The sequence below is a fragment of the Sus scrofa genome, chromosome 6, assembly GCF_000003025.6.
Source record: "Sus scrofa isolate TJ Tabasco breed Duroc chromosome 6, Sscrofa11.1, whole genome shotgun sequence".
NCBI classification, from domain to species: Eukaryota; Metazoa; Chordata; class Mammalia; order Artiodactyla; family Suidae; genus Sus; species Sus scrofa.
In genome coordinates this window covers 662,817-685,053 of record NC_010448.4, presented here as the reverse complement: position 1 = coordinate 685,053, position 22,237 = coordinate 662,817, and the positions used below count along the sequence as shown (strand labels likewise).

General features: G+C 60.4%; 1 protein-coding gene across 8 annotated transcripts in view; it reads left to right on the top strand.

The window, feature by feature from the left end:
• Positions 1–21,853, top strand: part of ACSF3 (acyl-CoA synthetase family member 3) — a 45,600-nt gene extending 23,747 nt beyond the window's left edge. For 2 of the 8 annotated variants that reach the window (XM_021093626.1, XM_021093625.1), the window contains exons 6-11: positions 171–283; positions 10,516–10,686; positions 13,004–13,130; positions 17,001–17,135; positions 17,376–17,487; positions 19,438–21,853. In XM_021093626.1, the coding sequence (XP_020949285.1) occupies positions 171–283; positions 10,516–10,686; positions 13,004–13,130; positions 17,001–17,135; positions 17,376–17,487; positions 19,438–19,576 (797 nt within the window). In that variant the 3' untranslated portion in view covers positions 19,577–21,853. Of the gene's footprint in view, positions 1–170; positions 284–10,515; positions 10,687–13,003; positions 13,131–15,011; positions 15,701–17,000; positions 17,136–17,375; positions 18,772–19,437 lie in introns of those variants that run through there. The other 6 variants (XM_021093630.1, XM_021093628.1, XR_002344432.1 and 3 more) reach the window with 5 other exon arrangements.

Here is a 22,237-nt window from a genome sequence, read left to right as displayed (position 1 = left end):
GGTGGCCCCGTGTGCGCACGTGACGTAAGCGCGGGATGGCTCTGTGCGCGCAGGTGCCGTGGGCGCGCCATCGTCTTTCGTGGGTGGTGTGGGATCCGGGCACGTCGGGGTGGGCTGCCCAGCCTCAGAACCCAGCCGACCGTCTCTTCGCCCGTGTCCCCGCCCTGCAGGCTCCGTGGGCACCCCGCTGCCCGGCGTTGAGGTGCGGATTGTCTCGGGAAACCTGCAGAAGGACGGCTGCCCCTGTATCGTCCATGCGGAAGGAAACGAGAGGGACACTGAGGTGAGCCCCGTGTTCTTGCTGGCAGGACCTCACAGCAGGCCGGTCGCAGAGGTGGAGTCCCCACCGCAGGGGGACGCTGGCTGGCCATGACTCAGGGCACTGCTGGCGTTTCGGGCGTGGCCCGCTGTGTGGCCATCGTGCCGAGGGGAGCCAGGCCCAGCAGTGGGGCAGCCAGGCCCCTCCCCGGCTCCATCCTCCCGTGGCTCTGAGGTGCGTCGTGGTCGCCTTGGCGGGGACAGCCCGAGTTATACAGAGGGCCTTGGCCTTGGCATTAGCTTGGGAATCCTGTGCTGGCAGGCCCCTGACCCCTACTCGGCACCGACGCTCACAGGGTGGCCGGGCCCCAGCCCTGCGATGGCTCCTTGCAGCAAATTTGCTGAGCCTGTAAACTGAGGTTTGTGGGGTTCCCGGTGTGGCGCGGTGGAAGCAAATCTGACGAGGATCCATGAGGACGCAGGTTCCATCCCTGCCCTCGCTCAGCGGGTTGAGGATCTGGCAGCGCAGGTCTGGGCTCCTGCTGCGGGGCCCCGTCCGTGTCCTGGGTGTGCAGCTGTCCGGCCCCTGCGGGGCGGTCTCTGGCCACAGCGGGGGGCGCTCAGCCGTCTGCTCTCAGCGCTCCCTGAGGCCTGCGCTTCCTTTGGCCCGATGGGAGCTGGAAGAGCGGTGGCCTCCCCACCACAGCTGGTGCCTTGTCCCGTTGGGGTGGTTCCGTATTGGAGGTGTGCTCTGGCTGCTGGCTCCTGTGCGGCCCCACGTGTGGCGCGTCTCTCCTCTGGCTGCGGCCCCGTTCACGCCGAGGCCTCCCAGCTGGTTCCCACCTGCAAGCGCGCCCCTGCATCGCGTGGTCTCTCCGCACCGGTGGCGTCCAGTCGCTCGCTTACAGGACAGCAAACGGCAACAGCAGCAGAGCTGGGTGCATCATGGGGTGGGCGGCAGCGCTGCGTGTCACACACAGGCGACCTGGCCTTCACACAGAGTCCGCTCGTCTGGAGGACGCAGGCCCCACCGGGGCGCGGGGTGGGCTGGAGCCCGCTTCCCGCCTTCCCCTTCAAACCTGTCACGGGGCAGGCGTCCCTCGGGCGGCCACTCAGGGCTGCTCTGCTCCGCGGCCGCCTGTGCTCCCGGCTGCCACCCACGTCATCCTCTCTCGTCTCCTGCTCCATCCTCCCCTCACTGCCCTCTGTCGCGGCTGCCGACCGCGGCTCAGGAGCCCTGGCGGTCTGGACACACTCTGCCTTGTGATGGGGGGCAGGGCGCTGTCCCCAAAAAGGCACTCAGTTCAGACCAGCAGCTGACTGTCATCCGCCCACACCCCTGCCTCTTGGGGTGTTGGGGTGTGTGGGTCCACGAGCCTGATGGGAGAAGTAGGACGTGCGTGGGGACTCTCCACCTGGAAAGGCGGGGCCACCCCTGAGGTGCCACCAGGGCCTCTTGTCCGCCCCCACGTGGGAGCAAGGCCCGGGAGCCGCCGCCTCCCTTGGCTCTGTCCTTCCTGGTGACGCGTCCGGCTTGGTCCAGGCTGCGTGTGGGTCGAAGCAGGACAGGGGCCTGGACCTTCGGGGACGGGCTCTGCCCTGAGTCCCGACTCCTCCCCCGCAGCCTCGGCCCTGCCGCCCGGGCTCCCGCACCTCCTTGGAGCTTGTGTTGCGGTTCCACCCGGGACTTTGCGCAGCTCCTGCCGCTGAGGGAGAAAAGGCGGCTGTTGCTGGCAGGTCCTCAGGCAACAGACTCGGTGCCAAACGGGCCCGGCCTGCTGCGCTTGAAGGTGGGATTCGTGCTTCCCGATGCAGGACGATGTTCTCGCCCCAGCAGCTTTTGGGTGCGGCCCTGGCCGCCCTGTGACGGGTGACCCTTGAACTCGGGGTGTGCGTGGCAGGTGTGGATACAGGCCCAAACACGGTCCCCTGTGAAGATGGCCCAGGCTTTTCACTGCAGGGTGGATGGCAGGTGTGGCTGAAGGTGCCCGGGTTCTGGGTGCATGCCCTGCCTCCTGCACCTTAGTGCCCTCAGGATCAGCTGGGTCCCCCACATGGCCCCCCAGCCCTGTGACGTAGTGAGCACGTGCATGGCTCTGCGGCATCACAGCGGAAGTCTGCGGGGTGCTGGCCTCGTGACGCAGGCGAGGGATTTGAGGCAAAGACCCTGCCTCTGGTCACGCGCTGGCTCAGGCCTCGGGTCCTCTCTCCACGCGGGCCCGGTCCCGGTCGGCTCCCGCGGGCCCAGGGCTGAGCCACAGCCGCTCCCCTTCCCGGCTCGGCTCCACCCTTGACTGCACCTCAGATCCTGGTCTCAGATCCCCAGACATCAGCCGCCAACGCTGAACTGGCCTTAAGGGCCCCGGTTGTGTCTGCTGAGCGGGGGCCCCTGCGAGGTGTGCAGGGTGTGTGTGCGCGTGTGTGCAACGCTGAACTGGGGGCTCCCTCCCCCCCTCCCCGAAGAAAGGAAAACATGCCTTGTCTTTGGCATAAAGAAGATGGGGACATGTCTTCGTTACCGGGTCCTCATTTTCCGCAGACCAGAGACTCCCTGGCGGGTGGGTGTGTCCGTCTTTCTGCTCCGGAACCAGCGATGGGAGCTGGAGCGTTAGACGACCCGAGAGCGGCGGTGGGTGTTGAATGGGACTGAGCTGCGGGTGGGCGTCTCGACAGGGTTTAGCGAAGGAGTTGAGTTGGTTCCAGAAGCCCCGACTCCGCGACTCTCTGGCCACGCAGCCGGCAGCTCCCGTGCTGGGGGGCTGCTCAGGGTGTCACTGGTGGGGGGGGGGTGCAACACCTGTGGACGGGGTCAGCCTTGTCACCAAATCCAAGTCACCGTCTGTGCTGAGACAGCCTCACGTCAGAGACGCTCGTCGGAATGAACACAACGAGGAGATGCGGAGCTCCCGTCGCGGCTCAGCGCAGACAGACCCACTTGGACCCGTGAGGACGCGGCTTTGATCCCTGGCCTCGCTCAGTGGGTCAGGGGCCCAGCAGGGCTGGGAGCAGTGGTGTGGGTCGCAGACACGGCTCGGAGCTGACATCGCTGTGGCCGTGGTGGGGGCTGCGGCCGCGGCTCAGCTCCGATGGGACCCCTAGCCTGGGAGCTTCGTGTGCCGCAAGCGCAGTTCAGAATCCAGCGAGTCCAGTACAGTTCACATCTCTTTGCTTCATCCAGTTCACCTCGTCTTCTCTTGCCGCGGGAAAGCAGAGATGTAGGGCTCAGTGCTCGGGTGGGCACGAAACCCTCCTGCCTTGATAAGCTCTGGTCCCTGCCTCCCTGCACCACGCAGACCCACTCACGAGCGGTCAGCATGCCCTTGGCCGTGGGCCCAGCGTGATGGGGACACAGAGAGGGTGCACAGGCTGCGGGAGCTGGAATGCCCACAGCACGGAGTGGGGTGCCGGCGTCTGAGTGACCACGCGGTGGGTGTGGTCGGGAGAGGGAGTCCCGGTGATGTGAACGTGGGTGGTGTCTTGTGATGCCCGGAGTGCCTGACCTGAGACAGAGGAGTGACCGTGACGAGCGGTCTCTCGAGGGCACCCAGAGCTGGGGGAGCCTCAAGACGGGGCTGTGCCTGTCAGGTGGGCTGGGATTCAGGTCTGCTCATTTCTCCCTGCCGTTCTGTCAGTTTTGTGCTTCGTACGTTTTTTTGGGCCTGTCAGTAGGTGTGTGAAAGCTTACAGTTGTTATAATCCTCTTGACGTATCAAACCTTTTCTTCTCACATAGTGTCCTCTGTGCTGTCCTGTAACCTTTTTTGATTTAAGGTCTGTTTTTTCTGACGTTGGTGCAGCCACCTGCTCTGTTTGGGTCGTGCGTTTACGTGGAGTGTCTTTTTTCCTCTTTCCCTCTCCCGCCACCTGTGTGTCTGAGCTCAGATGGGTTTCTTGTCGGCAGGATGTACAGCTGACCTTTGAACGCTGGGGGTTTGCACAGGTCCACGTACACGCGGGTTTTGCTCAGTAAACAGGCCCACCCCGTCCATGGTTGGCTGAATCCAGACTGTGGGGCGCGGGGGCGGAGCGCGGCTGTGACGTCACCTGCAGGTGTGCAGCTGGGCGGGGGCCGGGCGGTGACCCTCATGCTGTTGGCGGGTCGGCTGTGGCTGCAGCCGGAGCCTTCGTCCACTCTCTCGTCCAGCCTCTGTCTTGTGGCGGGAGACCCGTTCGCGTTTAAGCTGATTGCTGACGACGGTGGGCCCGTCACGCGCTGTCGGGGGTTGGTGGTCCTCTGTGTGCCGCGGAGTTTTTTGGTCCCTAATTTCCCGTCTCACGTTTGTATTTAATTCTTTTGTAGTGAGATTCCTTTCTCTTTTCCTTTTATGTATTTATTTGAGCTACTTTCTTTGCGGTTGCCGTGAGGATTATATTTAACATTCTAAAATTTTAACATTAATTTGAATTTATACCAACATAACATTATTATTATTATTTTGCTTTTAAGGGCTGCACGCGTGGCATATGGAGGGTCCCAGGCTAGGGGTCCGATTGGAGCTACAGCTGCCCGCCTGCACCACAGCCACAGCAACGTGGGATCTGAGCCACATCTGCAGCCTATACCGCGGCTCACGGCAATGCCGGATCCCCAACCCACTGAGCAAGGCCAGGGATGGAACCCGCAACCTCGTGAATACTAGTCGGATTCATTTCTGCTGTGCCTCAGTGGGAACTCCTAGCTTTATTTTTTTATTTTTTGGTTTTTAGGGCTGCATCTGTGGCTTATGGAGGTTCCCAGGCTAGGGGTCAAATCAGAGCTACAGCTGCCAGCCTGCGCCACAGCAATGCAGGATCCAAGCCGCATCTGCGACCTCCACCTACCCTCTGAGGCCAGGGATTGAACCCGCACGTTCATGGATACTAGTCGGATTCGTTTCCGCTGCGCCACATGGGGAACGCCCCCAGCGTAACTTTTTCTTTCTTTTCTTTTTTTTTTTTTTTTTTTTGCATTTACATATATGTACACACACACATATTTTGGTTTATAGTCTTTTTGTGTGTGTGTGTGCTCTTTTTGTCTTTTCTAGGGCTGCTCTCTTGGTTCCCAGGCTAGGGGTCGAATTGGAGGTGTAGCCACCGGCCTCCGCCAGAGCCACAGCAATGGGGGATCCGAGCCGCCTCTGCGACCTACACCACAGCTCACGGCATCGCCGAATTTAACCCACTGAGCGAGGCCAGGGGTCGATCCCGCAACCTCTTGGTTCGTAGTTGGATTCGTTAACCACTGAGCCACGACGGGAACTCCCTGTTTTATATTCTTTTCTGTTGTGGTTTATGATTGGAGAATATCTCCCCCCTTTTTTACTTTATTTTATCTTTTAAAGGGTCATAATCACTTTTATTACTTTTTTTTTTTTTTTTTTGTCTTTTTGTTATTTCTTGGGCCGCTTCCGCGGCATATGTAGGTTCCCAGGCTAGGGGTCGAATCGGAGCTGTAGCCACTGGCCTACACCAGAGCCACAGCAACGCAGGATCCGAACCATGTCTGCAACCTACACCACAGCTCATGGCAACGCCGGATCCTTAACCCACTGAGCAAGGGCAGGGACTGAACCCAAAACCTCATGGTTCCTAGTCGGATTCGTTAACCACTGCGCCATGACGGGAACTCCACTTTTATTACTATTTTTAATAGGTGTTTCCCCAATACAGTTTTTTCCTACTGTACCGCACGGTGACCCAGTCACACACACATGTACACATTCTATTTTCTCCCATTATCAGGCTCCATCATAAGTGACTAAGCATAGTTCCCAGGGCTACACAGCAGGATCTCATGGCTAAACCATTCCAAAGGCAATCGTTTGTTACCTATTAACCCCAAGCTCCCCAACCACCCCACTCCCTCCCCCTCCTCCTTGGCGACCACAAGTCTGTTCTCCAAGTTGATGAGTTTCTTTTCTGTGCAAAGGTTCATTTGTGCCGTATGTTAGATTCCAGATATAAGTAATATCATGTGGTATTTGTCTTTCTCTTTCTGACTTACTTCACTCAGCATGAGAGTCTCTAGTTCCATCCATGTGGCTGCAAATGGCATTGTTTTGTTCTTTTTTATGGCTGAGTAGTATTCCATTGTGTACGTGTACCACGTCTTCCTCATCCAGTCATCCGTCCATGGACATTCACATTGTTCCCATGTCTTGGCTCTTGTGAATAGAGCTGCAGTGAATGTGCGGGCGCATGTGTCTTTTTTAAGGAAAGTTTTGTCCGGATAGATGCCCAAGAGTGGGGTTGCTGGGTCATATGGAAGTTCTATGTATAGATTTCTAAGGTACCTCCATACTGTTCTCCATAGTGGCTGTACCAGCTTCCATTCCCACCAGCAGTGCAGGAGGGTTTCCTTTTCTCCACACCCCCTCCAGCGCTTGTTGTTTGTGGACTTTTTAATGATGGCCTTTCTGACTGGTGTGAGCTGGTATCTCACGGTAGTTTTGATTTGCTTAATCAGGGATGTGGAGCATTTTTTCACATGCTTGTTGGCCATCTGTACATCTTCCTTGGAGAAATGTCTATTCAGGTCCTTTGCCCATTTTCCATTGGGTTGTTTGCTTCTCTGCCGCTGAGTTGTATATTCTAGAGATTACGCCCTTGTCCGTTGCATCATTTCAAACGATTTTCTCCCATTCGGTAAGTTGTCTTTTTGTTTCCTTTTTGGTTTCCTTTGCTGTGCAGAAGCTTGTTAGTTTGATTGGGTCCCGTTGGTTTATTTTGCCCTTATTTCTGTTGCCCGGGCCCCCAGCGTAACTTTAATAACATTCAGAACCTCTGCTGCTTTGCAGCTCTGCTCCACCGCTTTCAGTTGTTGATGTCACGTGTCACAAGATCACCTCTGGTTTTGGCCACGCCTGTGGCGTGTGCACAAGTTCCAGGCCAGGGATCAAACCCATGGCACAGCAGTGGTCTGAGCCCCCGCAGTGACAGTGTTGGCTCCTGACCCACTAGGCGACCAGGGAGCTCCACACAGTTGTATCTTTATACATGGTGGGTCCACAGCCTAAGTTACTTCTTCTAGAAGCATTCGTCTCCTACGCTATGTAGAAAACAGGACTTGCAGTTACAAACCAGAGTTCGTCATACTAGCTTTTACGCTAGCAAGTTTTCGGAGGTGTCGGTGACTTGAATCTCATAGAAAAGAGAAGGTCCACCTTCCGCCCGTTGTTAGTCGTGCTGGCTACGATCCCTGTCGCTGAGGCCTTGTTCCTCTGCACAGGTCCAAGGTGCTGACCAGCGGGCTTTCTTTCCGCCTGCAGGGCTCACCGGGGTGTTCCTCGTGGGCGAGGTCCGGGGGTCGCGGGCTTCCTCGGCCGTGCTGGCAAGTCCTTGTGAAGGATTTTGCACCTGTGTTCATGAGGGACTCAGGGCTCTAGTTTCCTCTTCTTGTTCTTCTGTCATGATTTGGGTATCAAAGTGATACTGGCATCATAAAATTAGCTGGGGAGCTCCAGTCATGGCTCAGCGGAAACGAATCTGACGAGCCTCCGTGAGGGCACAGGTTCGAACCCTGGCCTCGCTCAAGTGGGTTCAGGATCCCGCGTTGCCGTGACCTGTGGTGTGTGTCGCAGATGCTGCTCGGACTCCGAGTGGCTGTGGCTGTGGTGTCGGCCATCGCTGCAGTTTCAATTCGACCCCTCGCCCGGGAACCTCCGTGTGCCGTGGGTGTGGCCCTAAAAAGACAGAGATGAAGCTGGATGAAATAGAAGTGGTCTTGTCCCTCCTGTCTCTGGAGGCGATGTCTGGAGGTGATGCACCACGTACTTTGTAGGATAGTCACTGAGGCCGCCTGGGCCTGGAGGGGTCTCTTCTGGAATGTTCTAACTATGAATTCAGTGTCTTCACTCGTTGTGCAGCTGCTCAGGCCGTCTCTTCCACCTCGGGTGAGTTTGGGCAGATGATGCTTTTTGAGGAACTGAACAATCTACGTGCATGTTTTTTCACAAGACGCGCTCGTGAGCCTTGTCACGTCTGCAGAATCTCGAGGGACACCCTTCCCGCGCCTCTTACTGGCAAGTTCTGTCTTTTTCTCCGTAAGTCTTGCTAGAAGATGATCTATTTTTAATCTTTTTTCACAGGGTCCAGTTTTGGAGTCATTGAATTTTCTTTATGGCCTTTCTCTTTTCAGTGTTAATTGGTTTCAGGTTTTATCTTCTTTTTCTGCTTGCTGTTGTCTTGCGTGTCTCTTTTTCGGGTTTCTGGGCGTAAATAAGCCTTTAGGTTGTTAACTGGGGACGTTTCCTCTTTCCCAACATGTGCTCTCAGGGACGCAGACGTCCCTCTACGTGTTGCTTTGGCGTTTTTACCCCTGGAATTCTGATATGTTGTCTTTTTTCACGCAGTTCCAAGTATTTTCTGATTTCAAGATTTTTTCATCCACGCATAGGTCAAGCCTGAGTTGATCTTCCAAGAACTTGGCGATGTTTGGGTTAGTATGATTCCGCCCCCGTCGGAAAGCAGGCTTGGTGGTATTTCCGATCCTCTGCGTCGGCCGAGGTGTGTTTCGGGCCCGGAATGTGGTCCCTGGCAGAGCAGAGCCGAGCCGAGGGTGCCATCCGCCGGGTTGGGCGAAGGCGCGCGGTCGGGGCCGGGGCAGGGGCTCTGATCTCCCGCGGCCCCGCCACCGGGGTTCTGGCGGCTCTTTCGGTTGCCAGGTGCGGAAGTCCGTTGCGGGGGAATAATGCGCATTCCTCGCTGCGCTGTCTTCCTGGCGAGGTGGGTTTATCGCCTGAGGCTGCCCAGGTGTCCTCCTGTTAGGCTGATTTGTTTGCCGCCTTCCCAGCCACTTGGTTTGGTTTTGATTGATGTTTGCGTGGCGTCTGTTTTCCGTCCCTTTGCTCCTAACCGACCTTGTGCCTTGTAACTGTGTTTGAAGCGAGTTTCTTACGGACACCACGTCGTTGGATCGTGGGTGTCCTTTAATCCGCTCGGACAGTGTCTTTTACCTTCCACGTGGCACGTCTACAGCGCGTGCATGTCATGTGACTCTTGATGTGCTTGAATTTAAACCTCCCGTCCGTTACTCGTTCACTGTGCTGTCACTCGGTTTCTCGTCGCCGGGCCTCCTTTTGCTGCCCTCTCAGGGTTTGTGTTGTGCTGCTGTTGTTTCAGTAATTCCATTTTAACGTGCAGAGTTTTTCCTTTTCTTTTTTTTATTATAGTTGCTTTGCGGTGTTGTGCCAATTTCTGCTGTACAGCAAAGTGACCCAGTCACACATACACAGACACTGAGGTTTTGCACGTGGGTTTTGCGTGGTTTTGTCGTGGTGGTTGTAGCGACTACCAAATACGTACTTCGCTTTTGCAGCCTGCCCAGACTCCACTTTCTGACACTTCCAGAAGAACGTGGAACTCCTTCCGTTGTCCGAGAAGGGTTTAGTCATCACGCTAAACCTTTGCTGGAGATGAGGGCTCGCTCCACTTGAGGCCTGTCGTGAGGGGTGCAGGGCCCCTGCGGTGGGGCTAGGAGGAGGGACAGTGTTGGCCGCTGGGTTCATCACCAAGGGGCAGGTGGGGTCCCTGGGTGGGAGGCACCAAGAGGAGGCGTCGGGACCGAGGGGCTCTGGCTGCGCTGACCTGACGGGGTCTTTGCCGAGGGCAGGCGGGTGATCAGACATTGCCTGGGAGGTGGTGGGGGGACAGGGGGCCCGGTCACACGTGAGGGGGTCCGGTACCAGGATGGGGGCTCCTGCTAGAGGAACCGAGCAGAGTTCTTTTTAAAACTGGATTGTGCAGGAAGTGCACCGACGGCCTTCGAAGGAGGGTCGGGAACCTGGCGGCAGCCCGAGGAAGCAAAGGGTCTTGGCCCTGTGTGGGTCACTTTGGCCTCTGCTCTCTGTGCTAGTGGTAACACCTCCGTGTGTGGTACCCTCCATGGGGCAGCGTTACAATTTTCGCTCTCAGTGATCAAAAATATTTTAGAGGAGTTCCCATCGTGGCGCAGTGGTTAACGAATCCGACTAGGAACCATGAGGTTGGGGGTTCGATCCCTGGCCTTGCTCAGTGGGTTAACAATACGGCGTTGCCTTGAGCTGTGGTGTAGGTTGCAGACGCGGCTCGGATCCCGCGTTGCTGTGGCTCTGGCGTAGGCCAGTGGCTACAGCTCCGATTCGACCCCTAGCCTGGGAACCTCCATATGCCGCTGGAGCGGCCGAAGAAATGGCAAAAAGACCAAAAAAAAATATCTTAGAGAACTCACGAGGAAAAGAAGAACGGATTTTACTCGACTAGGCGTTTACCAGTTCTCTTGTCCTTCCTTTGCTGTCAGTCTTCCCGGCGTTTGCAGGCGTCATTTGCGCTCTGGCTGAAGAACACTGTCGGTCAGATCTGCTGGCAAGGAACCCTCGTCTTTCGCCCTCCCCTGAGCATGTGCCTCATTTGCTGTCATCCCTGGGCGTTCTCGTCGCGGGCTTTGGAATTCCGCACGGCGGTTACCTCGGTGGGTGCTCGTAGAAGCCTCTTCCTCGTTTCTGGCCTCGTGGTTCCTGCTGAGAAGTCAGTCGTCTTGTGGCCTCCGCGCGACGCTCGGCCTCTCTGCGGCTGCTCTGCTCTTCGGTTTTCAGCGGCTGCACTGTCACAGGCCTGGGCCTCTGCTCCTTTGGGCTCGTCCTGTTTGAGGCTCCCGGAGCTTCTTGAATCTGTCCATTTTGTCTCCACCAAACGCGCAGGGTTCTAAACCAAATTTCATCAGGTAGCTCTCTGCCCGTAGTTTCTCCCCGTCTGGGAATCCGGCCGTGTGAATGGTCGCCCTTGCGGTGTGGCTCCAGGCTCCTGAGACTCTGTCTAGTTTTCCAGCAGCTTTTCGTCCTTGTTCAGATGATGGGTTCCTGTCGATTTCTCTGGAAGTCCTCAGGCTCTTCCCCTTTTTTCAATCTGTTTTCTTTTGGGGGGGCCACACGTGTGGCATGTGGAAGTTCCTGGGTTAGGGGTCAAATCAGAGCTGCAGCTGCAGCCTACACCACAGTCACAGCAACGCCAGATCCGAGCTGCATCTGGGACCTACGCCACAGGAACGCCAGGTCCGTGACCCACTGCGTGAGGCCGGGGGTAGAATGTGCGGCCCTTAACCTGCTCAGGGGCTCGTAACAGCCAGGCCGGCTCTCCCCGTCCTCTCCGCGTTGCTGTTGAGCTCACCCAGCAGGTGTTCCTTCTGTGTGTAACTGCGTTTTTCACTTCTAAACTCTCCGTTTGGTTCTGCTGGGTTTTGGGGGGTTTTTTTTTTTGTCTTTTTAGAGCCGCAGCTGTGGCATGTGGAGGTTCGCAGGCTGGGGGTCGAATCGGAGCTGTAGCTGCCAGGCTACACCCCAGCCACAGCAACACGGGATCTGAGCCGCGTCTGCGACCCGCACCACAGCTCACGGCAACACTGGATCCTTAACCCACTAAGCAAGGCCAGGGGTCGAACCCGTGACCTCATGGGTCCTAGTCGGATTCGTTAACCACTGCGCCACGACGGGACTTCCTGTTTGGTTCTGTCTTATGTCTTTATTTCTCTTCTGAGATGTTACAGTCTCCCGTCCTCCGGGCTGCTCTTCTTGGTTGCAGCGTGTGGACAAGGTGTGCTCTAGTGTCCCTCGGCCCCCGCCCCCAGCATCTGTGCCATCTGATGTGGTCCTGCACTGGCGGCCTCGTTACACAGCGGTGGACGTTTCTTTGGCTTCTCGTGTGCTCAGTAATTTTGTATTGTGTTCTGGACGTTTTGAGTATCGTATCACGAGACTCTGGATCTGGTTGACGTCCAGTGGAGAATGTTAGTATTTGTTATTTTGCTTTTATCCAGTTGGCTTAAATCTGCAAGTTTCAACCTGCCATCTCTGGGGCTGGTTTCCATGTCAGTTTATTTTCACAGCCTTTGCCCTGTAGGTGTGCCCCCCCAACCCCCGCCCCTGTGGCTAAGCTTCCCTGGGCAGTGGGCACATAAAGGACAGCGGTGGAAAAATGGGTGAAATTCAGATGAAGTCTGTTGAAAAACAAGCACCTCTGAGCCGGCTGAGGGCAGGAGCCCAGCCCCTCGGGCAGGAGACGCCGTGTGAGAGGCGGGGCGGCGGAGCTGCTGCTGCGGGGATGGCCGTCCTCGCCCTCCGCCTCTGTGCCCCTTGGGCGGGTTCACCTTCCAGTCCAGGCCCCGGACAGACACCTCGGCTGGTTTGCCAGCCTGTTTCAGAGTTCATCCCGCGAGGGCGCTGGCAGGCGACGCCGGCCTGCAGGGGGCGCCCGATCTCTTGGCTCACAGGTACTTGCGAACTCAGGACCACAGCGCCGGCCGCCCCTCCCCGGCTCTTTCCCGGCTCCGTGTCCTGTAAATCCCAGCCCCCTTCCCGCCCTTGCTGCGGTCCTGGCAGAGAGACACAGGCCACCTGCTTCCCGGGATGGTATGGGTTCCCAGGTGGCACCAGGTGTGGCAGTGACCCCGGGAGGCTCTGCAGCAGGTGCTGCCCACTCTGAGCCCCTCTCGCAGCCGCGGCAGGTGTGGGCAGCTGCCCACTCCTCCTGTGCCCACTATTTGCCCAAGACATACCCTGCAAACGGAGTTGCGTGGAGCATGGCTTTTAGAAGTGGACAGACACTGGAACCCGGCCAGGTGCCAGCCAGGCCCTGCGGACAGGGCTGTGCCAGGTGACGCGGTGGCGCGGGAGGCAGCCAGCTGTGGCGGCTGCACATTCCCACCCCGGTACCTGGCTTCAGAGGAGTGTGTGGGAGGGGGTGCGAGGAAGGCGGGAGGGGCACGCTCTGACACACACCTCTCTGCCCCGCAGGTGACCCCGGGGTTCGAGGAGAAGGAGGGGGAGCTGCTGGTCAGGGGGCCGTCCGTGTTCCGGGAGTACTGGGACCAGCCAGAAGAAACGAGAAGCGCCTTCACCTCGGATGGCTGGTTCAAAACAGGTAGGAGGGGGGCCCAGGGCGTCCTGCCCTCAAGTCTGCCCTCCGTGTCCTCTGCCAGAGCAGGGAGTATAGCCGGTGCCCGGGGCCGGGCGTGGGCAGGCAGAGGGCCCGCACGTGGGCGTCCTCTCACCCCCGTCGGCGCGGACCACACGCAGCTCTGGGGACAGACTCACCGTTGTGAGCACCCCGGGTCCCCATCGAGAAGCTGGGCTTCTGGGCAGTTTGCCCTTTTCTTACTGCCCGTCTGAGCTTCTAAAGCTTCCGTGCTGCCCGCGTGTTATTTCATGGTCACCTCAAAGCAGTGTTTTCCAAAAAGAAAGGCCCGGATACCTGTCATCACGTGCTGGCCTCATCATGACAAACGTCCCTTCTTGCAGGTTCTGCGGGAGCACTGCTGAGGGGCGCCCTGGGGGGACGGTGCCTGGGAATGGGGGGCCCCAGGGCACCGAGCGATGGGGTGCACTGCAGACGCCCCAGAAGTCGGGGTGCCGGGGGCCCAAGGGGGGAGGGCAGGCGAAGGGTCCTCCGGGGAGACCCCGAGGGGCTCCCTTTCTGCCCCGGAGCAGAGGCCCTGGGAGCCCGGGCCACCGTGTTCCCGCGGCCCTGCTTTCCCTTTGCTGACCCGGTGGCGCAAACCTGTGATTGTCCTTCAAATGCGGGTTTAACCGGATTACTTTTGAGCTGATTTTGCGTTTTGGGGGTGTCCCTCTCGTAATCCTCCTTCCAAACGTCCTGATCTGAAAATCTCACTCGCTTTCTGGTCGCCGTCTTTTATTTTTAAACTCTGTTAAAAAGCTGCAGTTTTTCTTCTTCAAAAACGCAGGAACCCAAACCCCGTGGATTTGCCGAGAGCGGATTCGCTGCACGCGGGGCTGGCAGTTAAAGCGTTGCAGCCACTGGTCTTGATGAATATTTCAGCTGAAAGGAATAGCATGCATTAATTATTGTAAAGAGATGTCTTTAGGAGAAAATGATTTCGAAATTCAGTTTAATTTCATTGTAATGCGCAGCAAACAGGAAGGGAGTATGTGTGTTTAATTGGCTCTCGGGGGTGAGGCCTGGAAGCCGCGTGCCTTTGTCACAGGCCATTAGCGATACAGGCTGCATAATGAGTGCCCGCAATCAGCTCACAGCTGCCGCTCCGACGGGAGAGCATGATATTAAATAGAAATCAGGAGGAATTAAACTTAACCCTTTCCCCGGCCAGCCTCTCCTGCCGCCCAGATTCGGGCCCGACTGGGAGAAGGACTGTGTCCGCCGGGTCGCCCCAAGGGCCTCCCCCGACTGGACAGAGGAGAGAGGCCACCCGCTTCCACACCGGCCCCTCCCGCCCGCTCACCTGCACGGAGCCTGGTTCTCCAGCACAGGGAGCTCCATTAGCCCCGAGGCCCTGCGGCTGCTCAGGGAGGGCATCAAAGCTGTCCCACCAGGAGCCCCCACCCCCAACACTGGCGACACCAGCCTTGTTCCACCTGAGCACACCAGGCCTGGCGAGAACGTTACACACACCCACCCACCCCCTGGTGCCAGCCAGCCCTGGGCAGGGAGATGGAGATGCCAGGACCCAGCTCAGGACCCAGGGCTTTCCTGCTGCTGGAGATGGAGCTAAAGATACACGTGAAGACGCAGAAATGGGGACGCAGGAGAGGTGGGGCCCTGGGCCGGGGCAGAGCTCCCGCCCTCGGCACGTGGAGGCTGGTACTGGCACCCGAGGAGACACGAGCCTGTGACTCACTCTGGGGCCGCCTCACACAGCTCGATGGTAGGAGGCGGCGGTGACTGCCGCAGAAGCCACGCGGTGACGGGGCGAGGACTGTAGGAGCCCTGGCCGTTAGCGGAGGGCCTTCGGGCTGAGCTCGCTCCCGCTCTTTTCTTCCGCAGTGAGCACATCCTCTTATCTTCAGAGAAAAACGCTGAAGCCTCTTTTTCTAAGACAAAAAAGATCTGCAGCAGAGCGACAGGGGAGCCCTGCCGTGGCCTCCACACCCGTGGCCGGACTTTGCAGCCCTGGCGACGCGGCGGGGGGTGGGGGTGGGCGCAGGAGCGGGTCCCTGAGCCCAGCCGATCCCAGCAGGAACAAGGCCACAGGCAGATCTCGGGAGAAGTGCCGGCGGCCGTGGACACGGAATGGTTCCCTGCCCGATGGTGAAAGGGACTAACGTGGAAACACACTCCTTCCACTGAATCGGCAAACAGTCCCACGAGGCTGACACTCGGGGCTCTGAGGTGGCGGCACCGTGGCAGGGCGCCCTGGGAAGCTGCTGGCAGGAAGCAGGGTCGGACGCATGGGTGGGGAGCTGTGTTGGGGGGGTGGAGTGCCTCCTGCGGGTCCAGACGGGAGCTCTGCCCCCGCTGACGGGGTGGCCCGAGGAGCTGGCTGCTCTGCACACGGCAGGGAGTGGGGCGGGCAGACGGAGAGCCAGGAGGGGGTTGGGGTTGGGGGTGTCCCCTCGAGGGGCAGGGCCCCTGCCAGGCAGGGGCTGCAGCCGTGGTGGGCGGCCTCTCACCCTGGCTTAGCTGCTGCCCCACAGGCGATGCGGACTGGGGCCCAGCGGCCACGCTGGCTTTGCTCTGGGCAGGGGTGGGGCGGCCCTGGCAGAACAAGGACGGTGGGGGGGGGGGGGAGCCCAGGGCAGGGCTGCAGGTGGAGGCAGTGGGAGCCGGATCTGGAAGCCCCGGTAGGGGCCTGAGCACCAGGGCACCCCGGCAGTGGCGACCAGACGGGCCGGGCTGGGGCCATGCATCGCCTGATTCAGGGGCTGGTGTTCAGTGATGGGAAGCAGTCGGGAGCCCGGACAGCCCCCTAGCCTGGGGGGAGCCTGGCCGGAGCCAGGGCTGACAGCAGGAATGGGAACGCGGCCGTGGCGGGCCTCGTGGGATGGGGACAGACAGCGTCCAGTCCCCGGGGCCCGCCTGTCGCTCCAGGCCTGCGTTCTTCCCTGCTAGCCCGTGGCCGTCGCTCAGGCTGTCCTGGGACCTTGACGGCTCCCTTCCTCCTGCTTCTGCCAGCGCGGGAGAGCCTGCCGTACCTGCAGAAGCTGGGCTCCCGCTGCGTCGTAAACCGCACAGCCATCCGTCTTGTCTAACAGGCTGGGGCGCCTGCGCCACGCGGGTCGCCAGGAGCGCGAGGTGATGGATGGCGCCTCCTGCCTGGGCGTCGCGAGGGGTCATGAAATATGTACGACTTAGGCCGGCTCCCGTCCCTCGTGGAGCACGGCGCGCGGGGCAGGCGGGGCGTCAGCGCGGCTCTCAGAGCCCAGGGGGGGCCTCCCCGCGTGCACCGCTCCCAGGGACACACAGGCGGGGAGGCCCGCTCACACTCAGCCCGCCGTCCACGATGCCCCCCGGCCTCGTCCCGCCCACCCCCACCCCGGGCTCGGGCTGGCGGGACCTCGTGGGTCCTCAGCTGGGCAGGGCTCCCGCTAGGCCTGGCGTCCAGGAGGAGGAGGTGGGGAAGCAGCACTGAGTGTGGGGCGGGGGTCCCTTCCTCCTGCCAGACCCCCGCCTGACACTGTGAGGCTCCTGAGCCCCGTCGGAGGGGCCGCACTGCCGCCCACACCAGGGCTCTGCGGTGGAAGCCCCAGTTCTCCTGGGAAACGCGGGAAGGGCACGGGGTCACCGAAGGACCTCCCTGTCCCCGTGGGACACTGGCCCTGCACAGGGACACGGCCAGGGGGCTTCTGGCGTCGGCATCGTGTGGGGTCAGACACCAGGCATCCGAGGCGGTCCTTGCCGCCTCGTCCCAGAAAGGTGCGGATGCTCGCCCAGGGGAAGCCACCCGTGAGGGGCGGGCAGCGCCCCCAGGCGTGTGCACCCGACCCACGCTGAGCCGCGGCCGGGCGCGGCCCGCTGACCGGGGCCTCTCCTCAGGTGACACGGCCGTGTTCAGGGACAGCAGCTACTGGATCCGCGGCCGCACGTCTGTGGACATCATCAAGAGCGGCGGCTACAAGGTCAGCGCTCTGGAGGTGGAGCGGCTCCTGCTGGGTCACCCCAGCATCACGGGTGAGTAGCCGGCCGACACTGCCGTCCAAGCCCACAGCCCTTGCCGGCGGGAACCCCGTGCTTAGGGGCGGAGGTGTGCTCGGGGCCAGCCTCCGCCCGAGCGCCCTGGGCAGGACTGGAGCCAGGGGCCACCCTGGCCCTCAGAGCCACCGTGTCCCGTGTCCCCCCCGCCCCTGGCGTTTCCTGCACACCAGACCGCAGCGGACTGTTTGGAGACCTCACCCTCTTCTTCCTCCACAGACGTGGCTGTGATCGGAGTTCCAGACATGACGTGGGGCCAGCGGGTCACGGCAGTGGTGACCCTTCAAGAGGGACACTCACTGTCCCACAGGGAGCTCAAAGAGTGGGCCAGGTGTGCCTGGGCGGGCAGGGCCGGGGAGGGGGCCTGAGGTTGGCTTCGTGGTCTCTGTGGAACTGCAGCTCCACGGAGGGCCCTGGGGGAGCTGCATGGTGACAGCAGGTGCAGGTGTGGGGCCCAGTCACACCTACACCCAAGGGCCACCAGCAACAGAGGAACCAGGGGTTGCGTGTGTCTCAGAGGCTGGTTCCGAGGTGACGGGTCCCGCGCTGAGCGAGTGCGTCCTGTCCCCGGTGTAGACGGACCCTGTTGGGGAAGGTCCAGAGCAGCGTGATCCTGATGTGGGCTGAGCAAGCTGGGGTGCCCCCGCCATGTCCTCGATGCTCCCAGCGCCTGCTCTGAACACAGGCTCCTGCCTTTGGGGCTCTGGCCACAGACTCCGCCACCCTCACGTCCTCTTTGCGTCTTTGGTGGCTTGAACTCCCCTCACCCTGAACCTCCCCCAGAGGCCCTCCTGCCCGTCCTTGGTCCCCGGTCCCAGGGCCCGGCCTGAACCTCTGTGCTTGTCGGGGGCTGGACAGGACGAGGGTGGCGCTCTGACCCGCAGCGGCTGAGAGAGGAGCCGATGGGAACATCTCCAGGTTCCTTTGGGTCTGAGAGGCCCCTCCTGCCTCGCCCCGCTCCCTGCACCCCGGCTGGACCTGCGTCCCCCTTCTCCTTGGTGCTGAAGGAGGGAGACTTCCCGAACAGCAGGAACCCTGTTTGTCAGGGCTGCACTGCCGGGCAGGTCAACTCCCCTGGGATTGCAGAGTCACAGGGGATGCTGCGGTTTCAGAGGCGCCGAGAGTTCGCGGGTCAGCTCTGCGGCTTCACTTAAACCCTTGCTCTGTTCCTGTTAAGAACCCGAGGCGGAGTTCCCGTCGTGGCGCAGTGGTTAACGAATCCAACTAGGAACCATGAGGTTGTGGGTTTGATCCTTGGCCTTGCTCCGTGGGTTAAGGATCCAGCATTGCCGTGAGCTGTGGTGTGGGTCACAGGCGCGGCTTGGATCCTGCGTGGCTGTGGCTGTGGTGTAGGCCGGCGGCTGCAGCTCTGATTCGACGCCCAGCCTGGGAACCTCCATATGCCACGGGAGCGGCCCAAGAAAAGGCAAAAAGAGAAAAAAAACAAAACAAAACCCGAGGCACCTGCGAGGACCCAGGTTCACTCCCGGGCCTCGGACACCCACGTGCCCTAGGGGTGGCCGTCAAAGAAAAGCCAGGGCATTTCCCTGCGGCTCAGCGGGCTCAGAACCCGACCCGTGTCCGTGAGGATCCGTGTTCTTCCCAGCCTCGCCAGGTGGGTTAAGGATGAAGCGCCTGGAGCCGGGTGCTGCTGGGGACTCCAGCTTCCTGGGATTCCAGGCCAGCGGGTTTTCTTTTAGTTCGCGCTTTGTGACCTGGTCCTCGTGGCCACACCCGATGCGCTTATGGCTGGCGGGCAGAGGGAAGTCGGGGGGCCGGGCGGCCGTGTTCCAGGAACAGGGCGGCCCTGAGGTGGTGGTTCTCGCTGTCTGTGGGCAGATGGCCCAAGGCCACGCGCCCTGCATTTACTCGCGGGCACCGGCTGCTGAATGGAGACGTGGTGATTTCTCTGCCAACCGCCCTGCAGGGGTGGGGGGGGGGGGTACAGGCCGGCTCCTGGACCCAGACAGGCTCCTCCCCCCGTTTGCGAGGGGCGGCGCCAGCCTGAGCACATGGTCAGGGCACCCAGGGGTCTGCGGGGTGCCCACCCACCTCCCGCGGCCACAGTCTAGCCAGAGCCACACTGAGTGGGCGGCAGGGTTGGGACCAGGGTCTCGGCAGGCCTGACCTGAATGAGGCTCACCTTCTCCCCTGTGGGAAAGAGGGACCAGTAGGGCCTCGGACAGTGTGGCGTCTTGGTGGCGGAGGCCACACCCCGGCCCGCTGGGGAGGTGCGGCCTGCTCCCCCAGCGCCACGCTCAGGCCCTTCTTGTCTCTGCAGAGGCGTCCTAGCCCCGTACGCGGTGCCCTCGGAGCTCCTGCTGGTGGAGGAGATTCCTCGGAACCAGATGGGCAAGGTGAACAAGCGGGAGCTCGTCAGGCAGTTCTACCCGGGCGCCCCCGAGGCCGGGCGCCCGTGACCACAGCCGTTCTCCCTGCCCGGGCCTTGGGGCCGCGGCCACAGCGAGCAGCCCTGCAGGTCCGGAGGTGTCGCTGGGGTAGCAGGTCTCCCCAGGGAACGCAATAAAGGCTCCATGGAGAAGCTAACGCCGTCCCGGTCCCGTGCTCGCGTGCGAGGCTCGTGGGGCCGCGTCTCCCTGGACTCGGAGGCGGGACCCTGGCGGCCGAGGAGGGTGTTTGCCGGCTCGGGAGGCTCGTGGCGGTGGGCGCCTGTCCCTGCGGCCCTGGTGGCTCACCAGGCCTTCCAGGCTAGGGCGTAGCTCCGGTGCCAGAGGGGAGGAGGCGGAGTGCCCCTCGGCCACCGAAGGGGACGCCCTGGGACTGAAAGGGGCCCATGTGTTTCCTGTTGCGGCTGCAGCTGGCATCCCGCTGTGCTCACACGGCGTCCTGAGCGCTCACGGTAGCCAGCGGCTGACCACGAATGGCTCTGCCGCTGCACTTCCTGCCTGCAGGTAACGCTCCCTGGGCGGTGAAGACCGTGGGAAAGGCCGAGCCGTGGAGAGGCTTGGCGAGTGTCTCCAGGACAGGGGCCTACCCAGAACCATGCCTTTCCCAGCCTGGGAGGGGTGGGAGCACAGGCCGGACGCGGCCCCAGGGGCCTGGGCGAGCATCCTGTGACCCATGGCCCCCAAGGCCACGCAGGCCCGTTACCCTGGGACTGGGCCACAGGCTGGTCAGCCTCTGCCCACCCCACAGGCTCCTCAGGGACTGCCCGCCTCTGACCCCTGACCCCAGGTACACCCGGCTCCTGGGCCTCTGCTGACGCCAGGGCTTTCCATGGGCCTAACGCGTGCAGGCACGTGAGGTGCAGGCACGTGGGGCTGGGTCTCCACCCCCACGTGTGTGTGCCAGCAGCTGTGTGTGTGGGTTTCCATGCAGGCTTCTGGACACAGTCTCCCCACGCCTGGGGACATGCCTGTAGGGTGGCAGCATAGCACCCCACCCACCTTCACATTTCTCCACACGGTGCCCCCCGTGCCCCCCACCCCCACTGACTGGCAGCACACGATACACAGCCTTGGTCACTGTAACGGCTGCGGCCCTTAGGCCATTAGTCTGTCCCCCCCCATCAAGCCCTTCAGGCGACCGCGTCCTTGCGGTATCAGCCCCGTCCCTCAGCACCCGCGAGCTGGGGCGAGGCCGGCGAGGCACCTGACCGGCGGGAGTGGCTGCCTCGTGCACCACATGCGTGCAAACAGGGCAGGACATGGGGCGAGTCCACACGTGTGCACTCCATCCTGTACAGACACACCACTCAGACACGTACAGACACAGACACCTGCACGTACGAAGGGACACAGGCAGAGACACGCACACGTATATACCCGTGCGGGGCCACATACACATGCCTGCCGGTGCACACGTACCTGGATGTAGAGACATGGAATCACACAAACTGCACACCTGGACACGGAAGTGTCCATAAACAGCCCAGTCTGGGCTCCGAAGCCCAGGGGTCAGCGGGTCTGGCCCCCACTCCCTGGTCAGTAGGTGGGGTCCACAGAGCCCCGTGTGTCCTGAGGCTCCTCGCAGCCCTAGAGCGTGGAATCAACCGAGGACAGATTAAGCATGTCTTAAGTCGCTCAACACCGAGGACAGAAGAGGGGCGCCTGACCACTGTGTGTCCTGCCAAGGGGCTCTTTCTCAAGATGAAAACACAGCAGCTGGTGCCTCCCCCCAAGCCTGCCTCCTGGGAGGTAAACACGGGCAGGGGCTGAGCGGTGGCGGTGTGATGGTTTTACGGGCGCCAGGTGCGCCCCCGCAGCACCATCATTGGCAAAGTGGCCTCCCCACATCACTTCCTGTGTGCAGGTGCAGAAATTTGTCCAGAAAACACTCCTGGGTGGTGCAGTTACAGGATTTCAGGCTCCGCTGTATGATCGGCTGGAGGTCCAGCCCCATTCTTGCAAAAGCAGTGGTGCCCGTGTCGCCCGGCCTGCCAGCCCCTTCCCTCTCCTCCAAGCCAGGCAAGAACAGAGTGGTGGTCTTCGCCTTTGGGCTGGGTCTGAAGTGGAGTCTCTTTGTCTCCACTTGCACTTCCCTGATTATTAACTAGGCGGGATCTTTTGAAAAGTTTACTGGCCATTTGGGTTTTTATTCTGTGAACTGCCTCTTCATGTTCTTTGCCCATTTTCTGCTTGGGTGTGGATAATTTTCTTGATTGTGCATTGCTTACGTGGCTGGCCTGCTAGTGGTAGCTATTGGCGTGCAGAATTTGAAAGTGTTAATATCTTCAAGTGCATTTGTCTTTTTGATGTGTTTTTCTCGTCTGAAACATCTTGTCAAACCCTAAGCTATTAAATATTTTCCCATATCTAAAAGTTACAAAGCTCTGCTCTTCCCTTTTAAGCCCTAATTCATCCGAAATTTATTTCCATGTGTCGTGTGAAGAGCTAGTTTTTCCCAGAAGGGATAAGCGGTGGTCCCAGCGTGGCTTTCAGCATCTTCCGTTTCTCCCCACCGGCCTGGGGCGGCCTTGTTCGCATCCGTGTCCAGGCTGCCCTGCTCCCTGCCCCCACCGCCGCCTCCCGGCACAGCCCTGGCTGTTCTTGGCCCTTCTCTTTCCCATATGAATGCTAAGGGCGGCTTGAACGATTGCGTCTGGAGTGCATAAGCAACGA